Below are 23,744 nucleotides of genomic sequence, written 5' to 3'. Positions count from 1 at the left end.
TTCTGTGGTATTAGTCCAAAAAAAATCTCTGGATGCACTATGACAGAATGTAGCTCCTTCTGACCTTCTCTGTACTTTTCAATTAGCATCCTCAAGGCAAATAATGCATCTGTGGTACTCTTTCTAGGCATGAAACCATACTGTTGCAGATACTTCTGTCCTCAGTCTACTCTTTCCCATAACTTAACTTTATTCCTCTATAATTCCGACAGCTCTGAAGATCATCTTTGTTCTTAAAAATGGGAACTAGCACAGTTTTCCTCCCTTCTTCAGGCATCATCTCGCTCGCTAGTATTCTGTTGAATAGGTTGTCAAAAACTCCACAGCCACCTCTCCAAATTGCTTCCATACCGCTACCGGTATGTCATCAGGACCAACTATCTTTCCAGTTTTCATCCTTTGTAGTGCCTTTCGAACTTCCCCCTTACTAATCATTGCCACTTCCTGGTCGTTCACACTTGCCTCTTCTACTCTTCCTTCTCTCTCATTTTCTTCATTCATGAACTTCTCAAAGTACTCTTTCCATCTATTCAGTACACTACCGGCACCAGTCTACGAATTTCCACTCTCTAGCCTTAATCACCCTTACCTGCTGCACATCCTTCCCATCCCTATCCGTTGAAGAAACAAGGTTGGGTGAATACTGACTAAATTTTAATTTTCCAACATGTACTGGAAGTTTTTACACAGTGTGATCAGTAAAAACCAAAAATTCTGTGGTATTCGTCCAAAAGAATTTGGTCTATTGTGACATGGATAAGAATCAGAACACCTTTTTACAACAAATGTATAAATAAATCCAGCTCATTCCAGAAGGTTCACATTTTCTTTTCTTGCAACGTTACGTATGTTGTAAACCGGCACCTAGTTCGGTCAGCCACACCGCCACGGCGCCATAGATCTCGTCCAGGATGAGAATAACCACCAGGTTGATGATGACCGCCGTGGCCGTCACAGTCACACGCACGTTGGACTTCGTCTCCGGGTCGGGGCTCATGGCCATCAGCGCGGACACCGTGATGCGGTAGACGATGACGCCGAAAACGGCCGAGAAGGTCAGACCGAACTACGGGCCAAGATTGAAACCTGTTAGTACTTTATCAACTACGTATGGAGTTCACATACTAACTAATCCAAATTACCGGCCGCGTTGTACTCACCATAAAAAGAATGGAGGAAACATTGATGCAGTATCCGGGAAGGCGGTCTTTCCAAGTTAACTTCTCAATAGCAACCTGATGAGAATGATAACTAGTATTACTTCGGGAAAGGCCCAAAAAATAAAAGATGTACTTGTGTCACATACCAACAAATGGATAATTACTGCCTTCCCGTCTTGTTGCTATGTGACTCTTTTCATGTTAAGGATCATCACTATGCGCTTAAAACCACATTCTCAATTTGGACAAGCTCAGACATAAGCGCAGCGGAATTTCACGTACAGTATTCGCTAAGGTACAGTACCGAGGACGGGACAAGCGTTTCAAGGCTTCTCCTTTTCGTCACTGGAAGCACATCTGCTCTCTCTAGTGGACAAACTGGATCAATGCAGTTTGAATCACAAACATCTCCCGTCTGCTACTTACATGAAACAGCAGATAAAGGATAAAAGAGATATAAAAAGGTCAATTTATTCTATTCTGAATTGATTCTAATATAACACAAACTGATGGAAGTCAAAGGTCAAACACACCTATTTGGCATCCAACTGCACATTTAATAACCCCAAGTAATGAATCAAGTGTGTGTGTGCGTGTGTCGCCATAGTGATGGTCACTAATCTTACCTCTGGCTTCCTGCCCAGCATGCATCACTCCCACTCAGCCGCCCTCCCTCTGTTTCACACCATCCCTCGACTCTGTCTTTTTAAAAAACTTGAATCTTTCTCTTTGTCTTATTTTCTTTCTTTGTGTGTGTGTGTATGTGTTATACAATATCCAGTCATGATTTGTTTTTTATGTTTGTTTTTTTTTTGGGGGGGGGGGGGAACAGAGGTTGATTACTGTGTGATAGTTACATAACGTTATGTTTATGACTTAGATGACTGCCAAATTGTAGACATCAGAATCCCAACTGCGGCATACAGCAGAATTTTTTCCATTCTTTGGTCAAATAATTTGCCTGCACCATAAGCTCTACTTTTATCTAAAGTCTCCTGGAGATTCAGTGCAAGAAAGGTTTTTAAAAAATGCAAAATTTCTTGCTGGAGGAAACGTGGCTAACAATCACATGGAAGCAGCATTATTTATTGCCATAATATGTGACTTTTTTCCCAGTTGTTATCCCAGTTATTCATCTTTACTTATCGTCTCGACAATATTTGTTATGAGTTGAGTTGGTTGTAGATGGAAAAAAAGTTTTGAAAGCTTTTTGATTTTCTGATTTATCTGAACAAGGGTGTGTAGACTTTTTCTATCCACTGTAACTCAATTTCAGAGTCTGTAATTTGTATTTTTACCAGAGTATTCTTTACACAAGAATCTGCACTTCTTAAGTCAAGGGTATGAGTATTTTTGCCACTTCTGGCACTGGGTACTACTATCCAGATTCATTCCGACCTGACTTTAAACAATCATATCAAAACAATCGCAAAAACTGCTTTCTACCAACCGAAAAACATATCGAGAGTCAAGTCTTGTATGTGTCAAGCAGACCAGGAAAAGCTCATCCATGCTTTTATCTCAGGTAGACTTGACTACTGTAATGGTCTTCTGACTGGACGCCCCAAAAAGAGTATTAAACAGCTGCAGCTCGTTCAGAATGCTGCAGCTCGCGTTCTGACCAAAACAAAGCGGTCAGAGCATATAACACCAATCCTAAAGTCATTGCACTGGCTTCCAGTCATCTTTAGAATAGATTTGAAAGTTCTGCTACTGGTCTACAAATCACTAAATGATTTAGGTCCTGAACACATGAAAGAAATGCTTATGGAATACAACCCCAGTAGAGCTTTGAGATGGACTTTCTCAGGTCAAATAGTGGAGCGCAGAGTCCAAAGCAAACATGGTGAAGAAGCATTTAGCTAATATGCTGCACACAAATGGAAGAAGTTGGCAGCCCCAAGTGTGAATGTTTTTAAATCCAGGTTGAAAACTTCTTTTTTCTCATGCTTTTTAGAATATATCCACTTTTTGATCATGTTACTTGCACCGTATGCGGTTTTAATTGTCTTTTTTTTAAATAGTGTTTATCATTTTTATTGTTTTTATCCCATTTTAAATGTTTTATCTCTTTATTTTCAAATGGCTTTAATCATGTAAAGCACACCGAGTTACCTTGTGTATGAAATCCGGGATTCAAATAAATTTGCTTTGCTCTGCTTTGCTTAGTGTTTTCCTCGCCAGTGGTTATTTGACACTTTTTGGACATATTGGCCTTGAGCTTAATACGGACTTGTTTGGATTGGGGAATTTGATGGGTTTTTATTTTACACACACGGCCGCTGCCTCTCTTCATCGTAATTGCTGATTTATGTCATCTTAACCGGCTCTCGCGGACAAAACCTTCGTTAGGCGTCGGTTTGAGCGGAACGTCGCCGGAGGACTTCCACGTTAAACCAAGACGACAGCGACTTCCGGCATCGCATCTGACTGTCAACAAAGGGAATGTAAAGGGCTCGAGTGATTCCCCAGATCCCAGCGGCCAGCTGGAATGACATCCGAAAACGTCTCGGATGAAAAGTGACACAACTGGGTCACGTTATATAAAGCGGACGCTCTATTTGCTTTTATTAGTGCGCGGACCTCGAAGACACCGTTGAGTTCACCATTGGGGAAGTCATGCAAGTCAACAGGAGACAAAAAGACAACCATTCACGCTGTCATGCACACAACCAACCCTGCGCCCAGGCAACATTTTGATTTTCGGCTCCTCTATTACTGCTGAAAAAAAAAAATCGATTCGTGATCATTTATACAGCGACTATAAACTTAATGTGAGAGTGTTACACCACAAGAGAGGATAGGCAGAACATGCAAATTGCTCACGTAAATACCTGAGAGAGCAGCAGCCAGAAGATGGAACAGGAAGAGAAGAACAGATAGGCCTCGGTGTGCAGGAAATGAAAGGGAAAGGTAGAAGGGGATGGAGGGATTGGGGAGTTTTACCGGTGTTCCTGCAGCCATGGCCAAAAGTAGTTTTCTCATCCGTCTGTTCTTCTCTGTCACTGTCCCATCCTCCCGCTTCACCGGCTGCAGGACAGACGACAGCTTACGCACACAAGCATAAACAGGCGGCCTCGGAATCTATTTGGCCGCGACCATTCCAGTTTTGGGGCTGGCGTGTCGGGCGGGCCATTAGCATAGACATTAATTTCACGTGTCTGCACTGCTGCTGCGACAGGGGGACATACATACAGTGTGCCGTATGTGGGCCAGCAAGGGAGCGATTGACCCAATTCAGAGAAAATCTAGATCATTCCATCATATTAGTAAGATGAGCAGAAAGATTGGAGGAAATAAGGGAACTCCAGGTTAATTCAGCCTCGTTGTTCTTTGCGTACAGATACGCAATGTGGCAACCACGTGACATCTGTACAGTAGAATGAGATCCAGTATAAAAGGCGGGTAGCAATATTTAAAGAGGGGATCGCAATCATCCGTCACGTCTTGTCATATTTGTTAAAACTGTCAGTGGGACCTGAAATTAGTACAACAGGGGGAAGAAAAAAAAAAAAAATCAGCGGTTTCTGGCTCCGTCAAATTTGATTTTTAAAGCCCCACTGTCATGAAATGCGTGATTTTTCGTATGTTATTCATGAAAAAAAGGCAGCCGGAATGGATCCATCTGTTTTTCACCACAAAACGTGATTTTGACATACATGGATTTTTGTAACTCCCGCCATGAAAATCCTCTTGAGGGATTTGTTTTCGAGAAGAAGGAGGAAGTAACGTTAAGGCCAGTAGCGCACTCAAGCGGACTCGTTTGTTTCCATTAGTTTTACCTGCGGGAAGGTAGATCTTTGTTCCTTCGTGTTAGCTAAAATGCCGGCTCCTTGTATTGCTGGATATTGTTTGTACGCTCGGGAGGATGGCTTTACCCTTCATAAGTTTCCAAGAGACCTGGTTCGTTGTGAAAAATGGATTGCACAGGTGGAAAGGACGAGAGCTTCATGGGTTCCAAATGACAGGTAGGTGTGTATACAGTTACTAAAAAAAAAAAAAAAAAAAAAAAAACAATAGTTGGGGGGACATAATCCTCTCAGAAGGTAACAAAAGATCCACGTACGTAAGTCAGGAGTGCTAAATGTGTTGATTTGCCCATCCGCGGCGGCACCTTATCCACCACGGACGGCTTCAGCCAGGGTGGCTCATACATACTGTCTGGGAGTGATCCGCATATCATCTAAATACGATTCGAAACGAAAGGGTACTATTGCCCTGGTCACTTCTCTCAATTGTGCGATGTTCTCTTCTTCGAAAAGATGTGTTTTCAAGGGCGGATGTCCCAGTGTAACATCTGCTGATGACGTTGTAGGCAATATGGCACCACTTGGATGTCGAATGAGACTTCCCCAATTTTGCGCATGGATGACGCGTTCTCCGCTCATATTTATTTTTTCATATAGACATTGAAGTGAATAATGTTATATGTATTTTTCATTACAACATCTATTTTAGAATTTTTATAGGCATGACAGTGGGGGCTTAAGAAATCACAACGCTCGAGGAAAACAAAGACTTGATTGTCTTCAAGGTTGGCTCATCAATCACACTTTCCTACCGGATCCTTTTTCTTCTTCTTCTTGTTTTTCTGCTTCCGCTGTCTCTTCTGGAGAAGGATGGTTTCGTATTTTGGTCTCGGGTGTTCCTACAGGGAAAGCAACGTTTACGGTGTCATCTCGGGAGGCGCATTCGAATGTGCGTCGCCGTCTACCTCGTCGTCCTCGATGCCGGTCAAATCCCAACTGAAGCTTAAACTGATTTGGCGACGCTTCCAGTGCTCCAGGAACAACACCGCTACACCCACAGAGACACAAATAGGTGATAGAATTATACATATTTATGAAATAATTTGCATGTCTCAACTGCTTTCATGAATTCAAATTTTGCATTGCTTGTTACTCTATGATCTATGAATATAATAATAATAATTATAGGCTACTTCTAAGGAAGCTATTTGGTCCCGATCAAACCGATTATTGTTTACAATTATCTATCCCATTTTGCAAGTGTACAGGACATTAAAAAATGGGAAGGATTGGAAAAAATGAAAGTACCGCAATTCCCGGCCGACAGAGCGCATCTGGTTATAAGCCTCACCCAGTACATTTGTAAAGGAAATACCATTTGGTACATACAGTACATACGCCGCAGGTGTGTAAAAGCCGCAAGTGCCCACACAAGATATTTACAAAGAAAAACAGTCCACAGAGAGCTGAACGCTAACGCTAGTGCCGCTGTGCTAATGCTAACGCTAACGCCGCCGTGCTAACAGGGCCGATTGGTAAAAAAACATACCGGTAAAAATCACTGAGACACATCAGTAACACGCTAGTGCAGCGCTAACTGGGCCGGACGGGTAAAAGTCACTTCCTCGGCACATATATTCCACCGGTCTCACTCTTAACTTTTCCGCTAGAGAACCCCCTTGCGGCCGTGAGAAAAATGCACAAATTAGCCGCATCACCGCATAAACCGCAAGGTTGAAAGCGTGTGAAAAAAGTGGCGGCTTATAGGCCGGAAATTCCGGTATGTCAGGTTTCAGTATTTTTCTCCCAGAAAGAACTTTGTCTTTGCGTTGAAGGTGACAGGATAGCCGAGTCCAGATGTTGAACACGAGCACGCGCTCACCCCAAAGGGACATGAAGATGGCGAAGAAGACGGTGGCGGGGTTGTCGAACAGGTGCGAGGCTCTGGCCGTGCCGCAGGCCGTGCTCAGCTGCCAGAAGTCGCAGGCTCCGTCACATAGAGGACACATGGTGAAATTGAGACGCTCGTCACACATCTCCAGGCTTTTGGGGGGGTGGGATGGAGGGGACAAGAGAGCAAATACTAGAATCGGCATCATTACCAAGGAAAATATATTCATTCATTTTTTTACCTGGGTATGTTTGTGTCCACTGTCGCGACCCCGTAGCCAAACACGATTATTCCCACGATGGAGGCGGGAACTAGTAGCTGAGTGTAAACGCCGAGCCACGCAAAATACAGGCCGATCTTCTCTCCGAAGTACTTCCTGTTTGGACAGGAAGGAAAATTAAAGATACCATAGAGGGCAAGGCACGAGTCCTGCACTTGCTTTATATTAAAATGTTAATAACAATAACGCTCAGCCAAAACAAAGCATTCAAAATGTAAACAATTACGCGAGCATTCAAAAGTTTGGGGTTTTGTGTATAATGGGAAAAAATAAATACTGTAATTCCTGGCCTACAGAGTACACCTGGTTATAAGCCTCACCGAGTACATTTGTAAAGGAAATACCATTTGGTACATCCATACGCAGCAGCTGTGTGAAAACAACAACTGCCTACATTGAAGCTCACATTCAAATGTAAAATATCTACAAAGAAAGACGACACACAGAAAGAGTTTAATGCTAGCGCCGCGCTAACACTGACGCCGGGCTAATGCTAACGCTAACAGGGCCTGTTAAAATAAAACTTACCGGTAAATATTACTGAGACACGCCAGTAACACAGCAGCAACACGCTAGCGTAGCACTAACAGGGCCGGTAAAAAGTCACTTCCTCGGCACATACATTCCACCGGTCTCATTCTTACTTTATCCGCTCGAGTGCCCCCCCCCCCCTTGTGGCCGTTAGAAAAAAAAAACACAAATTCGCTGCATCACTTCATAAACCGGAGGGTTGAAAGCGTCTGAAAAAAGTCGCAGCTTGTAGGCCGGAAATTATGGTAAATATGAATTGCTTGTGCTGATAAAACAAGAAGCAGTGTGTATAAAAAGTCTTCTAGTAAACATACAATACAATCTCCATATGTCTGTTAACTACAATAATATTACATTTATACTATGTAACCATTTTTTGAATAGCTATCATAAACATGAGGAGTGTAAGCAATTTAACACAATGTATAAATCCACTTGTAATGTCTTTTTTTTATGCAATTGATTCAAATAAAAAAATAAAATGAACTTTCTTGAGATTGGACATGCCGGCACGGTTGGCCAGCTGGTAAAGCATTAGCCTCACAGTTCTGAGGTTCCGTATTCAATCCCGGAGCCACCTATGTGGAGTTTTTATGTTCTCCCCATGCCTGTGTGGGTTTCCTCTGGGCACTCCAGTTTCCTCCCACATCCCCAAAACATGCAACATTAATTGGACACTCTGAATTGCCCGTAGGTGTGATTGTGAGTGCGACTGTCTCTATGTGCCCTGTGATTGGCTGGCAGCCAGTTCAGGGTGTACCCCGCCTCCTGCCCGTTGACACCTGGGATAGGCTCCAGCACTCCCCGCGACCCTGGTGAGGATAAGCGGCAAATAAAATGGATGGATGGAGATTGGTTAGATCAGATTACCTGACCAAATCGACAGGCTGGTACTTGTAGAAGGCCGAGTATCTGGCCCACTCTTCGTGTAGCACCTAAAAAGACAGCAGTCAGCGTAAATTCTCACAGGCAGAAATTATCATTATGAAAACAAAAATGATCATGAAATAAAAAACAGTCTCTTCCAAAAAATTGGGCAAACACCAAAAGATATGCTTGAAGAGAGAGAGGCTTTGAAACAAGAAAAGAGAGTAGGAGTAAATGGTAGGATATGTGGAAGAAAGTTGCTACCTGTCGGTCATTCCTCTCCTCGGGGTGACCGGTGGCATTGTAATCCCCCTGAGGGAGAACAAAAATCATCGCAAACTGCTTTTTGCCGTCGTGAGGGACAAGGCCTTGAAAAACTTACGTCGTGAAGCGGGAAGGCGGCGTCGTAGACACCTTTTGCGATCAACGTGGTGACGCCTGTGGGACAGGAGGACAAATCCACGTCCCTTTGAATTCATTTTCCGCGAGGACACTTTTCACGCTTGGCATCCGCCGTCTGAACGCCCGCGGCCACCCTGCGCCACTTTTGCCGGGCTTTTTAGTGTCAGGCAAACTGGGAGCGCCGCATTTAGTCTCGTCCCAGAGGGGGGGGGGGAAATGACCCGACCCGCGGATGCCCGCTCCGGACGGCGGCAAATCGGAGGACGGACGGACGGGCGGGTGAGGCTCTTTCATCAAAGTCAACGGAGTGGCTCGAAAAAGGACCGCCGGGCTATTAATGAACCTCACAGGCTCGTACGCACTCGCGGGGCTTCGAGCTCAGCTCGCCCTGTGGACGTATGACCCACTTGTAGAAGCCGAGCAACAAGGTAGCGAGGGAGGCGAACGGAGAAGAGGGGGGGGTGGGGGGGGGCGGAGGAACTCTGTGTATTTATGTGACAAAATGTCTTGAGCGGGAACAAAGTGGAAAAGAGGAAATTTAGGTTAAAGAGATGCAATTCTATTCTCTGCCAATGCCCCCCCACTCTCGCCCCCCCTCCCAGATCTCGGGCCCTTCCCTCCGGCTGACACCTTCTGCTGCGGACGGGCGAGCCAACCGCACACGCCAGTTACTACTACGCAATCCGGGCCTCATTAGTGCAGCGCAGGGATGGCGTCGCGTTCTCACCGATGGTCTGGCAGGTCCGTGCACAAACGGTCCTCCTCAAGATCTCGTAGACCTGGACACAACACGGACAACCGTCACGCTGGAAAGTCTCAGCGCAAACGTGTTGCGGCGGAACACTTACGATGCGGCCTCTCGTGGCGTTGTCAAAAAACGTGTCCTTCGAAGTGATGTTGTACCTGAGAGACATGACGCAGATAATCGTATGAGCCAGTGAAAACATTTTTTAATCTTTGTCCATGTCTATGTCATTTTAATAATCTTCCAATTACCACACTTTCCGGCCTGTAAGCCACGACTTTTTTCACACGCTTTCAACACTGCGGTTTAGGCGGTGATGCGGCTAATTTGTGCATTTTTTTTCCTCACGGCCGCAAGCAGAAAAGGTAAGAGTGAGAACGGTGGAATATATGTGCCGAGGAAGTGACTCTTACCGGTCTGGCCTTGTTAGCGTTGCGCTAGTGTGTTACTGCCGTGTCTCAGGGATTTTTACCAGTACGTTTTTTTTAACCGGCCATGTTAGCGCAGCACTGCCGTTAACGTTAGCGTGGCGCTAGCGCTAGCGTCAAACGCTCTGTGTACCGTCTTTCTTTGTGAATATCTCAATGTAGGCACTTGCGGCTTTTACACAGCTGCAGCGTAAGTATATACCAAATGGTATTTCCTTTACAAATGTACTGGGTGAGGTTTATAACCAGGTGCGCTCTCTAGGCTGGGAATTACGGCAAGTATATTTGCGAGCGTGCGTTTCCAGTCTCACAGGTGGAGCTTTTCCCGAGAGAAGCAGTGTGTGAGGAACTTGGTGGGTCCGTGGTCCTGAGGGCACACTTTGGGCTGGAAGGGCTGCTTCAGCTTCCTCCACACGCCGCTCATGCTGCTACTGAACGCGCTTTCCTCTTTGATTTCATAGCGCTGTGGGAACATCAGACCACGGATGACAGAAAACAATTACATATGAGGAAGTACAGGGTACAGAGAACTCAGTTAACAGTGACTGGCAATTTATTTTGATGAAAAGAGGTCTCACGGTCTTGGTTGGGACTTTGATTTTGAGAAACTCCGCCTCCCGGCACAGCACCGGCCAGGGTGCATGGAGGCGGGTGAAGCTCAGACCGTGGGCCTTCACCTAAAAACAGAACACAAAATTTTTTTCTTATTATAGAATATTACACTTACACATTTCTACGTTAACACAGTGAAGAAAACGAGTATTTGAACACCCCACTATATTGCAAGTTCTCCCACTTAAGAAATTATGGAAGGGTCTGAAATTTTCATCGTAGGTGCGTGTCCACTGTGAGAGAGATCATCTAAAAACAACAATCCAGAAATCACAATGTATGATTTTTTTAACGGTTGTTAATATTTGCTACAGTAGCCTTTGTTTGCAATTACAGGGGTCAAACGTTACCTGTCGTTGTTCACCAGGTTTGCACACATTGCAGGAGGGATTTTGGCCCACTCCTCCACACAGATCTTCTCTAGATCAGACAGGTTTCTGGACTGTCGCTGAGAAGGAGTTTCCACTCCCATCAAAGATTTTTTTATTGGGTTAGGTCTGGAGACTGGCTAGGTCGCGCCAGAACCTTGATATGCTTCTTACGGAACCACTCCTTGGTTTTCCTGCTTTGCTTTGCTTCGGGTCATTGTCATGTCGAAAGACCCAGCCACGACCCATCTTGAATGCTCTGACTGAGGGAAGGAGGTTGTTCCCCAAAATCTCACAATACATGGCCGCGGTCATCCTCTCCTTAATACAGTGCAGTCGTCCTGTCCCATGTGCAGAAAAACACCCCCAAAGCATGATGCTACCTCCCCATGCTTCACAGTAGGGATGGTGTTCTTGGGATGGAAGTCATTATTCATCTTCCTCCAAACACGATTAGTGGAATTATGACCAAAAAGTTCCATTTTGGTCTCATCTGACCACAAAACTTTCTCCCATGACTCCTCTGTATCATCCAAATGGTCATTGGCAAACTTAAGACGGCCCTTGACATGTGCTGGTTTAAGCAGGGGGACCTTCCATGTCATGCATGGTCCCAGCTCTTTTCAGGTCATTGACCAAGTCCTGTCGTGTAGTTCCGGGCTGATTCCTCACCTTTCTAACCATCATTGAGACCCCACGATGTGATATCTTGCATGGGGCTCCACTCCGATTGAGAGTGACCGTCACGTTTAGTTTCTTCCATTTTCCAATGATTCCTCCAACAGTGGACCTTTATTTCACCAAGCTGCTTGGTAGCCCTTTCCAGCCGTGTGGAGTTTTACAATTTTGTCTCGGGTGTCTTTGGACAGCTCTTTGGTCTTGGCCATGTTACAAGTTTTTTTTTGTTTTTTTTTTGGGGGGGAGCAATGCTCACCACCGCGTGTCACACTTCAAAAGCTTCTGTGACTTATCTCAGCCATTTCAAATGTCCATTGTAACACTCTCAGTTTGGCCCGAACGAGCTCGAATTTGCGTGGTGCTGAAGCGACGCCCGCGACTGCTTTCAACACTTTTCCGCCACTCGCACGGTGCAGCCTGTTCCTGGCACGCCGCTGCGCCGCTTTGTTCGACAGCACATCCTCATCGCCTCCTAGGAAAATACTGTACGCTAAATAACGTCCCGCTCCGCCGACGATGAATCATCGTCTCGCGCTGCGATTATGGAGCATTTTTGCAGACCTTTCGTGCATTAGGACGGCCTGCGTGAGCGATTTGTGAATATCAAAGTAGGCGACATTGTTTGCAGCGAGAGCGCAACGAGGGATGGATAGCGAGCACGCGGCAGGTAACGTTACACTTGTCGGACCCTGTAAGGGGATGGAGAGGAAAGGGGGCGACGGCGGAAACCCGATTCCCTTTTTGGACTCCGACGCTCCTGGGATAGTACACCCCCCGCCCGTCAGCTCACCCCTCGTCTATATGACCGTACCTCCCGCACCTGGCAGACGACGCTTTCACCGGCTTGATTGACAGGCCGCCTCATTGAAGTGCCACTCTCACCGTCCTTGTGTTTCATTATCTCCTCTCCCGTCACATCAGCGGGTTCCTCGCTGCTGCTATATTTCAAAGCCAACTGCTACTTCACCAACGTTCATTATACGCTACTCGAAAGACGCTCAATCTCGGGATGAGCCCAAAATGCATTGCAGCCTTGCTGTGAGCGTTCATTTGACCCACTCGAAACATTTCAGCAGCTTTTATTGTGGGCAGCCAAAGGCACACCTGCGCAATAATCATGCTGACGGTGCGGTTTTGCCGCACTCGAGGCGGCTGGATTATCTCGGCAAAGGAGAAATGCTCACTGACTTGGATTTCGACAAGATTTGTGAGAAATATTTGAAGGAAATGGGCGTTTTGTCTCAATTGAAAAAAAAAATGCCAGCTCCACAAAACAAGACACAGTACAATATTTGTGTCCAAACTTGATTCTTCAAACATCTCAATTAATTTACATCAATACTAAGTCATGCCGGCACAGTGGATCAAGCTGGTAAAGCGTTGACCTCACAGTTCTGAGGTCCCGGGTTCAATCCCGGACTCGCCTGTGTGGAGTTTGCATGTTCTCCCCGTGCCTGCGTGGGTTTTCTCCGGGCACTCCGGTTTCCTCCCACATCCCAAAAACACGCAACATTTATTGGACACTCTAAATTGCCCCAAGGTGCGATTGTGAGTGCGGCTGTTTGTCTCCATGTGCCCTGCGATTGGCTTGCAACCAGTTCGGGGTGTACCCTGCCTCCTGCCCATTGACAGCTGGGATAGGCTCCGGCACTCCCCGCAAGCCTCGTGAGGATAAGCGGCAAAAGAAAAGGGATGGACGGACGACTTAGTCACAATAATGAAATACCGTATTTTCCGCACTATAAGGCGCACCTAAAAGCCTTTCATTTTCTCAAAAGCCAATGGTGCGCCTTATAATCCGGTGCGCCTTATATATGGATATATTGAGCCTTTGGTGCAGCTCCATCGAGCTTACGGCCATGCTACCCTGAGAACGCCCGACCTCGTCAGATATCGGAAGCTAAGCGGGTTTGGCCCTGGTTAGTACTTGGATGGGAGGCCGCGTGGGAATACCAAGTGCTGTAAGCTTCTCTCCCCGGCTAAATGCAGAGGGGTGGCGTCAGGAAGGGGCATCCGGCGTAAAAGTGTGCTCAACAAATATGCGTTCATCTAAGATAACACGCTGTGGCAACCCCTAAACGGGACAAGCCGAAAAGAAAAGAAGAAGGTACAGCGCCATCTAATGGATGCATAACGTAACATAACTGTGGCGTCTATTCTATGTGCCTTATAATGTGGTGTGCCTTATATATGAAAAAAAAATATTTAAAATAGGCCATTCAATTAAGGTGTGCCTTATAATGCGGTGCGCCTAATAGTGCGGAAAATACAGTATTCTATTTTTCACTGGATTTGTTGTCGTTGAGACTAAAAGTACAAACAATAAGTGTCACATAAGTGTTTGGGCATTTGTACTCGTGCAGTACGGAACAACATACGTTCAAATGTGCGGCAGTGCAAATCCTCTCGATACAAACAGAAGTATAAACTAATAATAACTAATTTGATGATCCCACGATCATCACATTCACCTTCTCCTGCCCTCTTTCTCTCCCTCCCACATGGCTGTGTCAAAAAGTGGTGGATATAAATATATTTGAGTCGAGAGAAGGTTAATTAGTAGAGGGATTTCCAATTAGCTCTTTATCTCAGTAGGGGGGTAACTAGGACGCAGCTGGCAGGGGGGGCGGACGGGTGTCGTCGAGAAGGGGTGGGCTTGGTGGGGAGGGGGGATGCGCATACATAGGTGAGACTAATCGTTTGGGTGACAGCATGTCGCTAAGCGAGAGGCGGGAGTCAAGGAAACGTCGACGGTGAAAATGACTGATAGAAAGTGGGTGTGAGGAACCGAACGCGTCACGGAAAGCGGATAACTTAGAACGAGCGCAACAAATTGACTGCTGCTATAAAAAACAAAAAAAATTGAAAATCACACTGACAGAAGTCTTCGGTACAGGACACACTACCTTGTAACTAAATATTAAGTTTCTAAGTTTCATTTGTGGTTGATCTATGGTTTCATGCCTAGAAAGAGGACCAAAGATCCATTATCTGCCTTGGGGATGCTACAAGCTCGTACATTGTGTCTTTGTAGACCTAGAGAAAGCCAAGTACCAAGAGAGGAACTGTGGTACTGCACGCGCAAGTCAGGTGTGGCGGAGAAATATGTTAGAATAGTACAGGACATGTATGATGTTCGCAGATAATATCATGATATGCAGTAAAAGCAGGAAGCAGGCGGAGGAACAATTAGAAAGATGGAGGCACGCACTGGAAAGGAGAGGAATGAAGATTCGCCGAAGTAAAAGAGAATATATGGGCGTGAATGAGAGAGGCAGAGGATGAAGAGTGAAGCTCCAGGGAAAAGAAATGGCGAGGGTGGACGACTTCAAATAGTTGGGGTTAATAATCTAGAGCAGTGGTGAGTGTGGTAAGGAAGTGAAGAAATGAGTCCAAGCGGGGTGGAAGAGTTGGCGGAAGGTGTCTGGTGTTCTATGTGACAGAAGAATCTCCACTACGATGAACGACAAAGTTTATAAAACAGTGGTGAGGCCGGCCATGATGGACGGATTAGAGACCGTGGCACTGAAGAAACAACAGGAAGCAGAAGTGGAGGTGGCAGAAATGAAGATGTTGAGCTTCTCGCTCGGAGTGAGCAGGTTGGATAGGATTAGAAACGAGCTCATTAGAGGGACAGCCAAAGTTGGATGTTTTGGAGACAAGATTCGAGAGAGCAGACTTGGATGGTTTGGACATGTTCAGAGGCGACAGAGTGAGTATATTGGTGGAAGGGTGCTGAGGATGGAGCTGGCAGGCAAAAGAGCGAGAGGAAGACCAAAGAAAAGGTTGATGGATGTGGTGAGGGAGGACATGAAGGAAGATGCAGGAGATAGGCTTAGATAGAAAAAGATGACATGCTGTGGCGACCCCTAATCGGGACAAGCCGAAAGGAAAAGAAGATTTGTGGTCGATCTGAACCCTTTCAAAAGGTTCGCGGCCCTTTAGAGCTCACGAGGACAGGACAGCGCATTAAGAACTCGTGCTATTTCGACGATCGCTCATTCGACGTAGCAGCACCTACTGAAACTTCATCTGGACCTGAGGGGGTGTAATTATGTTTTTTGTCAGTCATTCTGTAAGAATCTCACCCTCCCCACCACCGCTACCACCACGATATTCAAATGAAGGAGTGCAATTTTGTTTGTGAGTCACACTGTACTATATCGTCAAACGAAGGAATGGAAATCTCCATATTTTCGCTGCTCTCATCTGTCGAGTATCTCAACACGTCAATCCGTGAGATAAAATGAGCCGTTATCGGGGAGATAATCGCAGACTGGATTGAAGTCCTGCAGACAAACATCCCCCAATTTTTTTAAATATATATAGTTTTTAAATCTTTTCCTGCGACACCACTTAAGAAATGACACTTGCCTGCAGTGTTAAATAATTAGCGTAAAGCTCGGATGTCGGTGTTAATTTTCTCTCTGCTCGAAATAAATCACTTTTGTTGCCAGCGGTTGAGCGAATATGAAGAGACTTCTTCGAAGCAAATATATTTCCAAAATGTAATCACATTTGTGAGGTAGTATATATGGACGTGCATATAAAAAAAAATATTCAAAAAACATAATGGAGACTCGCATTCCAGGTCGGGGATGAGATCCTTCCCCAAGTGGGGGAGTTCAAGTATCTTGGGGTCTTGTTCAGGAGCAAGGGAAGAATGGAGCGCGAGATCGACAGATGGATTAGTGCAGGGTCTGCAGTGATGCAGACTTTGTGTCGGTTCGTTGTGGCGAAGAGGGAGCTAAGTCAAAAGGCGGAGCTCTCAAATTATCAGTCGATCGACGTTCTCGCCCTCACTTATGGGCATGAGCTGTGGGTCGTGGCCGAAAGAACAAGATCCCGAATACAAGCGGCCGAAAGGAGTTTCCTCCGAAGGGTGTCCGGGCTCCCCCTTAGAGATAAGGTGAGAAGCTCGGTCATTCGGGAGGGGCTCAAGTGTCGAGCCCCTGCTCCTCCGCATTGAGAGGAGCCAGATAAGGTGGCTGGGGCATCTGGTTCGGATGCCTCCTGGACGCCACCCTCGTGAGGTGTTCCAGGCACATCGCACCGGAAGGACACCCCAAGGACGACCCAGGACACGCCGGAGAGACTACGTCTCTCGGCTGGCTTGGGAGCGCCTCGGATCCCTCCGGAAGAGCTGGAGGAAGTGGATGGGGAAAAGGAATCTGGGTATCCCTGCTGAAGCTACTTCCCCTGCGACCTGACCCGGAAAAGTGGTAGGTAATGGATGGATGGATGGATAATGGAGACTCGCATTCAAATTCCATCGATTCCTCCTGGAAATATTCCTGCCCGGCTCCAGCAATGCGACTTTCTTCCAAATATCACTCGTGGTAGGTGCCAAAATGGTTGCGTTTTGGCGTTAGCGGGCAAAGTGTGACAGAACTTCACAACAAGCACATTTGTAGGAGCGGAGCCCACGGGCCTGCTACAACAACAACAGCGAGTGGGCGTTCTGCCAAGCGCCTACTACGCACGCCGCCGCCGCGCACACGAGCCCTCCACGGCGGAAAGATGCGCGAATGTCGCAACGCCCTTTCCCGGATTAAATCGGACAAATGACGTGCAAAAAGGTCACGGCGGCTGGCGTTGGGGGCGGCGAATGCGAGGGACAGCTTTTTCTAAGTAGGGTCAAATTTCATTTCAGATCGATGGAAAGTACAATCCAATTTTTGAGGATGGTGTTAAATCATATCTAAAGAACAGATTTGCTTTTTTTTTTGGATGAATCCTGTTGCCAAGGCTGAATCAGGCTTGTCCTGACTCCCACTCATGGGCCTCCGCTGCTGGGGTATTTTCCCACCGTGCAGGCTCCTCCCTCCATCTGGAATGTCTGGATTTTCTCCCCGATAGTAGATGCCTCTCCTTCCTCGGCTGAAGTCATCATTCACAGCGCTTATTCTTGCATATCATACTACTAGTGTTATGATACGCACCCACCCCCTCATCCCTCTGATGAGGGGGTGGGATGACAGAACCACTCTCCCTCTTGCCATCCAGTCAGCCGAGCATTTTCCCAGCGAGAGAGGAATTTCCCCTTCACCGTTGCCGCTTAAAAATGGATGGCCACCAAAATCGAAGCATTCATTTTCATGCGAATAAGTTTTGAAAATTTCATATCAATAGAGAAGCCACATAAATAATAATAACATTCTGAATTAAATACTGTACTAAATTCTAAACAAGTTTGAAACTCGTAAACGTGTACACATGTATCCTCAAGTATTCCATCCATCCATCCATTTTCTTTGCCGCTTATCCTCACGATGGTCAGGGGGAGTGCTGGAGCCTATCCCAGCTGTCAACGGGCAGGAGGCGGGGTACACCCTGGACTGGTCGCCAGGCAATCGCAGGGCACATGGAGACAAACAGTCACACTCGCAATCACACCTAGGGGCAATTAATGTTGCATGTTTTTGGGATGTGGGAGGAAACCGGAGTGCAGGCACCTGGTTACAAGCCTCACCGAGTACATTTGTAAAGGAAATACCATTTGGTACATACATATGCCGCAGCTGTGTAAAAGCCGCAAGTACCCACATTGAAACCCACATTCAGACACAAGATATTTGCAAAGAAAGACGGTACACAGAGAGTGTAACGCTAGTGCCGCCGTGCTAACAATAAAGCTAGCGCCGCCGTGCTAAAACCAAAGCTAGTGCCACCGCACTAAAATAGTGCTACGCTGCACTAACAGGGCCGGTTAAAATAACATACTGGTAAAAATCACTGAGACACGTCAGTAACACGCTAGTGCAGCGCTAACTGGGCCGGACGGGTAAAACTCTTTTCCTCGGCACATATATTCCACCGGTCTCTTTCTTACCTTTTCCACTCGAGTACCCCCTTGCGGCCGTTAGCAAAAAATGCACAAATTAGCCGCATCACCGCTTAAACCGCAGGGATGAAAGCATGTGAATAAAGTCGCGGCTTATAATGGAAATTACAGTACGTGACGCCATTTTCTTTCTTGTAAATGCCACAAAGAAATACCTAAATAAATTTTATATACTGTATTTCTGTGTTGTATTTAGAAGAAGAAGAAGAAGTATTTCCAAAATCTCGTTGCCGGTTTTGTTGACACGACACTGACCTCTCTGTCTCTTTCTATCTCCAGACCGGCCTCCAGCAGGTTGGCCTCGAACTCCTGTCGGATGAGCTGCATCTCGTGGTCGGCGGGCTCCGCCGCGTCGTTCCCCCCCGCGCTGTCGAGCTCCACGAACACCTCGCCGATGCTGGCGGCCTCCCCTCCCCCTTTGCCGTCCGAGCCCCGGGACGGGGGGAAGTTGCCGTTGGAAACGATGGACAGCCGGTCGTGGGAAACCGACGTGCTGGCGGGGGTCCGGACGGAGGCGTGCCTTCGCTGGTGGAAGACCAGGACATAGTCGACTTTCCGTCGGGCGTCGGAGAAGCGGAGGCCTTCGTTGCGGTCGTGGGGGCTGGACGAAGGACTGACAACCTGGAGAAGTCAAAAGAATACCAACGTCACTATTTAGCGCGCCAAAACGTGAGTTTCAATGGAGGAGGAGCACACCCGGACTGGTCCACCAGTCAAGTTGGACAAATTCAAATACTTCACACTATTAATAAACCTCGAGTGATTTGTTTGCATCAACCAACGGTAAAAAATTTCAACAGCCCATTTCGAAGTGGGACGGAAAGCAAAGGCGGCGGGCTTACGTAACGCGTTGAATGGACTTGAGCACGGCCCGGGCTACGTCGGCGCGCACAAGAACACAAAGTGGCTATTGGCAGGTTCTCAAAAACACTGAAGTGAGAACCTTTTTCGCGGGAGAGTGGGCAGTCGCGTCTCACCTTTACCGCTTTTCATTCTTTATTTAGACGGACGCTTTGGAAGGAGACGGAACAATTGAGGACGCGAGAGGGGGAAGGAGGGGCGGGGGGTGCCGGGGCATTCTCTGGGAGATTCGAACGCCGATTCCGTCACGAAAATGTTTGCGTTTCTCTCGTTGCCATGGGAGAAATGGAAGGCGAAGAGAGATACACATGGCAACAATAACAACGCACATAATGAGCCAGTTACAAATTAAAAAGTTCTTATACGATTGAGACACATTGCATAAATCTCTCGTCCGCTCGTGAATAAAGATGAACAAAGGGGATATTACAGGGATGAAGTACTATTTATCGAAAGATCATTGAAATACGGTTTATCGAATAAAAGGAATCCACAGCACAGATTTTGGTGTTATGCATCGCCGTTCAATTAATGCTAAATGTTTTTGTATTCCCTTTGTGCCCGCGCACTAAAATGAAAAAGCATCCGCAGTCTACGCGATCGCACGAATTTCAACGCTCGGAGAAGGAGGAGGAGGAGGAGGAGGAGAAGGGAACGCAAAACACACCCCGCGGATATTTGCTGGATTTAGTCGCCAGGTGGCCAGAAGAGTAAAAACAAACAACTGCGGCCGACGGGAACGCATCGACGGCCACGGTGAGAACCGGAAAGGCAATTAAAAAAAATAAAATAATAATAATAATATTAATAATAAAAAGACTCCCTGCACAAGGCAGCTGCTCTAAAGTACGAGTGAGGTATGCACCTTTTTTGCTAATGTCCGTTACATGTCCAAAAGAATGGGGGAACCTTTTAGGGATTATTTAGTACCCCAAGACCCCCCCCACCAACCAAAATGCAGTCACGTGCTGTGTTTGGTTCCCTGCTGGATTTGCTGCAGTGCTGCAAAACCCTTGCAAATATCTGCCCGTACTTTCTGGCCACTAGGACGGGAGAAAAACCTTCAACGGTGTCGAAAATCAGCAATCGAAATTCCGAATATTGCAGTTTGCAGTTTGGTGCATCAAAGGGTTACGTGTCCATATGGGGTGTAGACAAAGACAAAAAGCCAAGTCAAGAAACTGTAAAGATTTACTAAGAAAGGAACTTTGAAGAAAAAAAAAAAATCAGGGTACTAGGTCAATTTCTATGAGTTGAAATCTTCACTATCGAAGTCAACTCTGAACGACAAGGTAACTGTTTTTTTTTTTTGGGTGGGGGGGGCGAACTACTGGAGTGCACGTAAGGGTCTACTACTAAAACAGATAATCTCGAAAGCCGAAGTCGTCCCACACCTTTCAAACTCCCGCTACCCTTCCTCTTTGAATGAATATTGACGCAAACATATTAAATTTACACTTTGATAGTTGCAGAGTCCAAGTTTGCAGTTTACTACAAATAGCAGTATCAGTGCCTTGATCAAATATTGTGAAAGTACTATTGTAGAGAATCATATTACAGATGAAATAATAACATGTAACAAGATAATGGTGTCATTACAACATTCATGGGAGAACATCCATCCATCCATTTTCTCAGCCGCTTATCCTCACAAGGGCCGCGGGGAGTGCTGGAGCCAATCCCAGCTGTCAACGGGCAGGAGGCGAGGTACACCCTGAATTGGTCGCCAGCCAATCGCAGGGTGGATGGAGGCAAACAGCCACACTATCTCAATCTCACCTAGGGGCAATTTCGAGTGTCCAATTAAAGTTGCATGTTTTGGGGATGCGGGAGGAAACCGGAGTGCCTGGAGGAAACCCACACAGGCACAGGGAGAACATGCAACCTCCACACAGGCGGGGTCCAGGATCAACCCCAGACCTCAGAACTGGTGAGGCCAACGCTTTCCACCTTGATCCAAAAGGCCACCTATGGGAGAACTTGCATAATTCAATTGCAACTGAATTTGGAAATTTCCATGAGTACAATTCTTATGTTTTATAAAAATAGCCATTAAAGTGGAGATTTTTGTTTCACAATAGGAAGATATTTGTTGTAACTCAATCTACAGTAGTATGAGCCATTTTTCAGAGGATTCACAATATATGCCAGTAAACTTTGTTTCAGTCCCTGTCTACATGACATGCTCTACCATTGGTGTTCAAATATCCCTTCCTTCCAGTTTTAAAAACATAAAAATGTGTCCGCTGTGCCAAATTGCAGCTTGTGGTGAAGTGAGTTCAGTTCACGGCCTCGAAATTTTGCTCACAAATCAAAGCGAAATATGGACTCGAATCTCCCAAAAACCTGGAAATCGGGTCACTCGTAGCTTAAAGTACCACCGTGTATTCTTATTGTACTACATGGGTGATGCGCAGTGTTTCCAATGACATTTGCTATCATGAAAATGCAAGTTACTAGTACACTCAATAAGGAATACTAAAATCCTAGGAGCAGTTCTGCAAATGATAAAAAAATGAGTACTTACTGGGATCTTGTCATCAGTCTGCATGCTGTGACCCTTGCAACACAATCAAACAAGTCGAGTGAGATGATGAGTAAAAGTTGGCAAAAAGGCAGCGGAATTCATCTCCGCCGCCGCCTCCTCCATCACCTCCCCAGATGACACTACAGGTCAGGCCGCTTCGCCCGCGGCGCCGACGCAACAGGTTTCATCGCGCGGACCTTAAGCGAGGTTCGGGCCGGATCTAACGGGAAGAGCGCAGCGGCGGCGTGATCCGCACGCAGGGGGAGCCGTCCATCTCGCTTTCACGCTGCGAGTGTGTGATGAGCGTCTGAGGGAGCGTGCGCGCGTGCGCGCCACCGCCGCCGCCGCGTTTGGCACGGTGCGCGCGCCACGCTGTCGAGAGAGAGGGAAATAAAAAAAAAAAAAAAAAAATGAAAGCGGCCATCTGTAAAGTGTGTGTTTTCGGGCCTCGAAATGGAATTTCCATTTCAGGAAAACAACCCATGTTGACCGATTCGATCAACACTCAACACAAACCGGTCCAAGAGAAAGCCGCAACCCGAAAGATGTCAAAACGGGATCGAGGGAATATTTAGTATCGCAATGAAAGGCATACCTAATGAAGTGACCCGTGACTATTTTTAGAGGCAGTCGCAAAAAGAGGTAAAAATAAGTCAGCAGATTCTCTTTATTAGACCTCCAGCACTCCGGAATGCCCGAGCAGCAGAAATTAGAGCGCCTAATGTGTAAATCTCAACATAAGACTTGTTTCTACACCCTCACCTGGATTTTGACCTGTTTTACTGCCACTTCTCCACCCCCACCCCACCTTTTCTCACCTTGAGAAGACTTTGAGCCTCCTGATTCCAATCATCCCCTCTGTCGGATTCTGCTTCTGGGATGCTGTAGGACGGGGGCTCCGCGTCCCTGGTCAGGTGGTACAGGGCGTCGCTGTGGATGGACGAGGACTCGCTGAGCGCCGTGGCCACCGGGTTGAAGCCCCGTCCGTTCCCCCGTGACTCTGCAAATGCATTGATTTTCAAGGAAGTGAAGACTACTTGATTGTTCTAATGCAACACCCAGCAATACTACGGTACTGTTTTCAGCGTCTACAGTATGTGCACAATGTACAACGTTTACTCTGAAAATACTTCCCACTTGGGACAAAAGACTGAACTGAGAGCGAAGCATCTTGGATGACTCAGCCATATCGATTCAAATGTATGCGATAGTCTCAAGAATTTTCCTTTTTCATCCTGGAAATGCCAAATAACAGTATGGATGCTCGTTACATAATACATTCTCAGTTTAATTTCATGTAGCATATTTGGGATAGGCAGCACGGTGGATCAAGCTGGTACAGTTCTGAGGTCCTAGGTTCGATCCCGGCCCCGCCTGTGTGGAGTTTGCATGTTCTCTCCGTGCATGTGTGGGTTTTCTCCGGGTACTCTGGTTTCCTCCCACATCCCAAAAACATCCAACATTAATTGGACATTCTAAATTGCCCCTAGGTGTGATTGTGGGCGCGGCTGTTTGTCTCGATGTGCCCTGCGATTGGCCGGCAACCAGTTCCGGGTGTACCCCGCCTCCTGCACGTTGACAGTTGGGTTAGGCTCCAAGCACTCCCCGTGACCCTTATGAGGATAGGTGGCTAGGAAAATGGATGGATGGATATTTGGGATATACAGCAGGCAATGAAGCTTTTCTATTTTGACAATACGCGGAACGTGATCATCGCATCATATTGTCCATACAGTAGACAGAAAAATATAAAGTGAATTTGAAAACTCCACACACCCCTGTTCAAATGGCAGGTTTTGTG

General features: G+C 46.4%; 1 protein-coding gene and 1 pseudogene across 4 annotated transcripts in view; one reads left to right on the top strand and one right to left on the bottom strand.

Moving 5' to 3' along the window:
* The window catches only part of ano2b (anoctamin 2b), a 41,752-nt gene that overhangs the window by 13,921 nt on the left and 4,087 nt on the right, over positions 1 to 23,744 (bottom strand). For 3 of the 4 annotated variants that reach the window (XM_061807392.1, XM_061807390.1, XM_061807394.1), the window contains 16 exons: positions 22,762 to 22,943; positions 18,811 to 19,176; positions 10,632 to 10,730; positions 10,365 to 10,516; positions 9,729 to 9,783; positions 9,608 to 9,659; positions 8,861 to 8,916; positions 8,743 to 8,790; positions 8,482 to 8,546; positions 7,042 to 7,176; positions 6,792 to 6,952; positions 5,875 to 5,957; positions 5,722 to 5,808; positions 4,107 to 4,190; positions 1,161 to 1,235; positions 865 to 1,066 (listed from right to left, as the gene is read on the bottom strand). In XM_061807392.1, the coding sequence (XP_061663376.1) occupies positions 865 to 1,066; positions 1,161 to 1,235; positions 4,107 to 4,190; positions 5,722 to 5,808; positions 5,875 to 5,957; positions 6,792 to 6,952; positions 7,042 to 7,176; positions 8,482 to 8,546; positions 8,743 to 8,790; positions 8,861 to 8,916; positions 9,608 to 9,659; positions 9,729 to 9,783; positions 10,365 to 10,516; positions 10,632 to 10,730; positions 18,811 to 19,176; positions 22,762 to 22,943 (1,902 nt within the window). The remainder of the gene's footprint in view (positions 1 to 864; positions 1,067 to 1,160; positions 1,236 to 4,106; positions 4,191 to 5,721; positions 5,809 to 5,874; positions 5,958 to 6,791; positions 6,953 to 7,041; positions 7,177 to 8,481; positions 8,547 to 8,742; positions 8,791 to 8,860; positions 8,917 to 9,607; positions 9,660 to 9,728; positions 9,784 to 10,364; positions 10,517 to 10,631; positions 10,731 to 18,810; positions 19,177 to 22,761; positions 22,944 to 23,744) is intronic. The other variant, XM_061807393.1, reaches the window with a different exon arrangement.
* Positions 13,561 to 13,679, top strand: LOC133494034 (5S ribosomal RNA; annotated as a pseudogene).

Source organism: Syngnathoides biaculeatus, chromosome 20 (genome assembly GCF_019802595.1).
Source record: "Syngnathoides biaculeatus isolate LvHL_M chromosome 20, ASM1980259v1, whole genome shotgun sequence".
Classification (NCBI taxonomy): Eukaryota; Metazoa; Chordata; class Actinopteri; order Syngnathiformes; family Syngnathidae; genus Syngnathoides; species Syngnathoides biaculeatus.
This window is presented reverse-complemented; position numbering and strand designations above follow the sequence as displayed.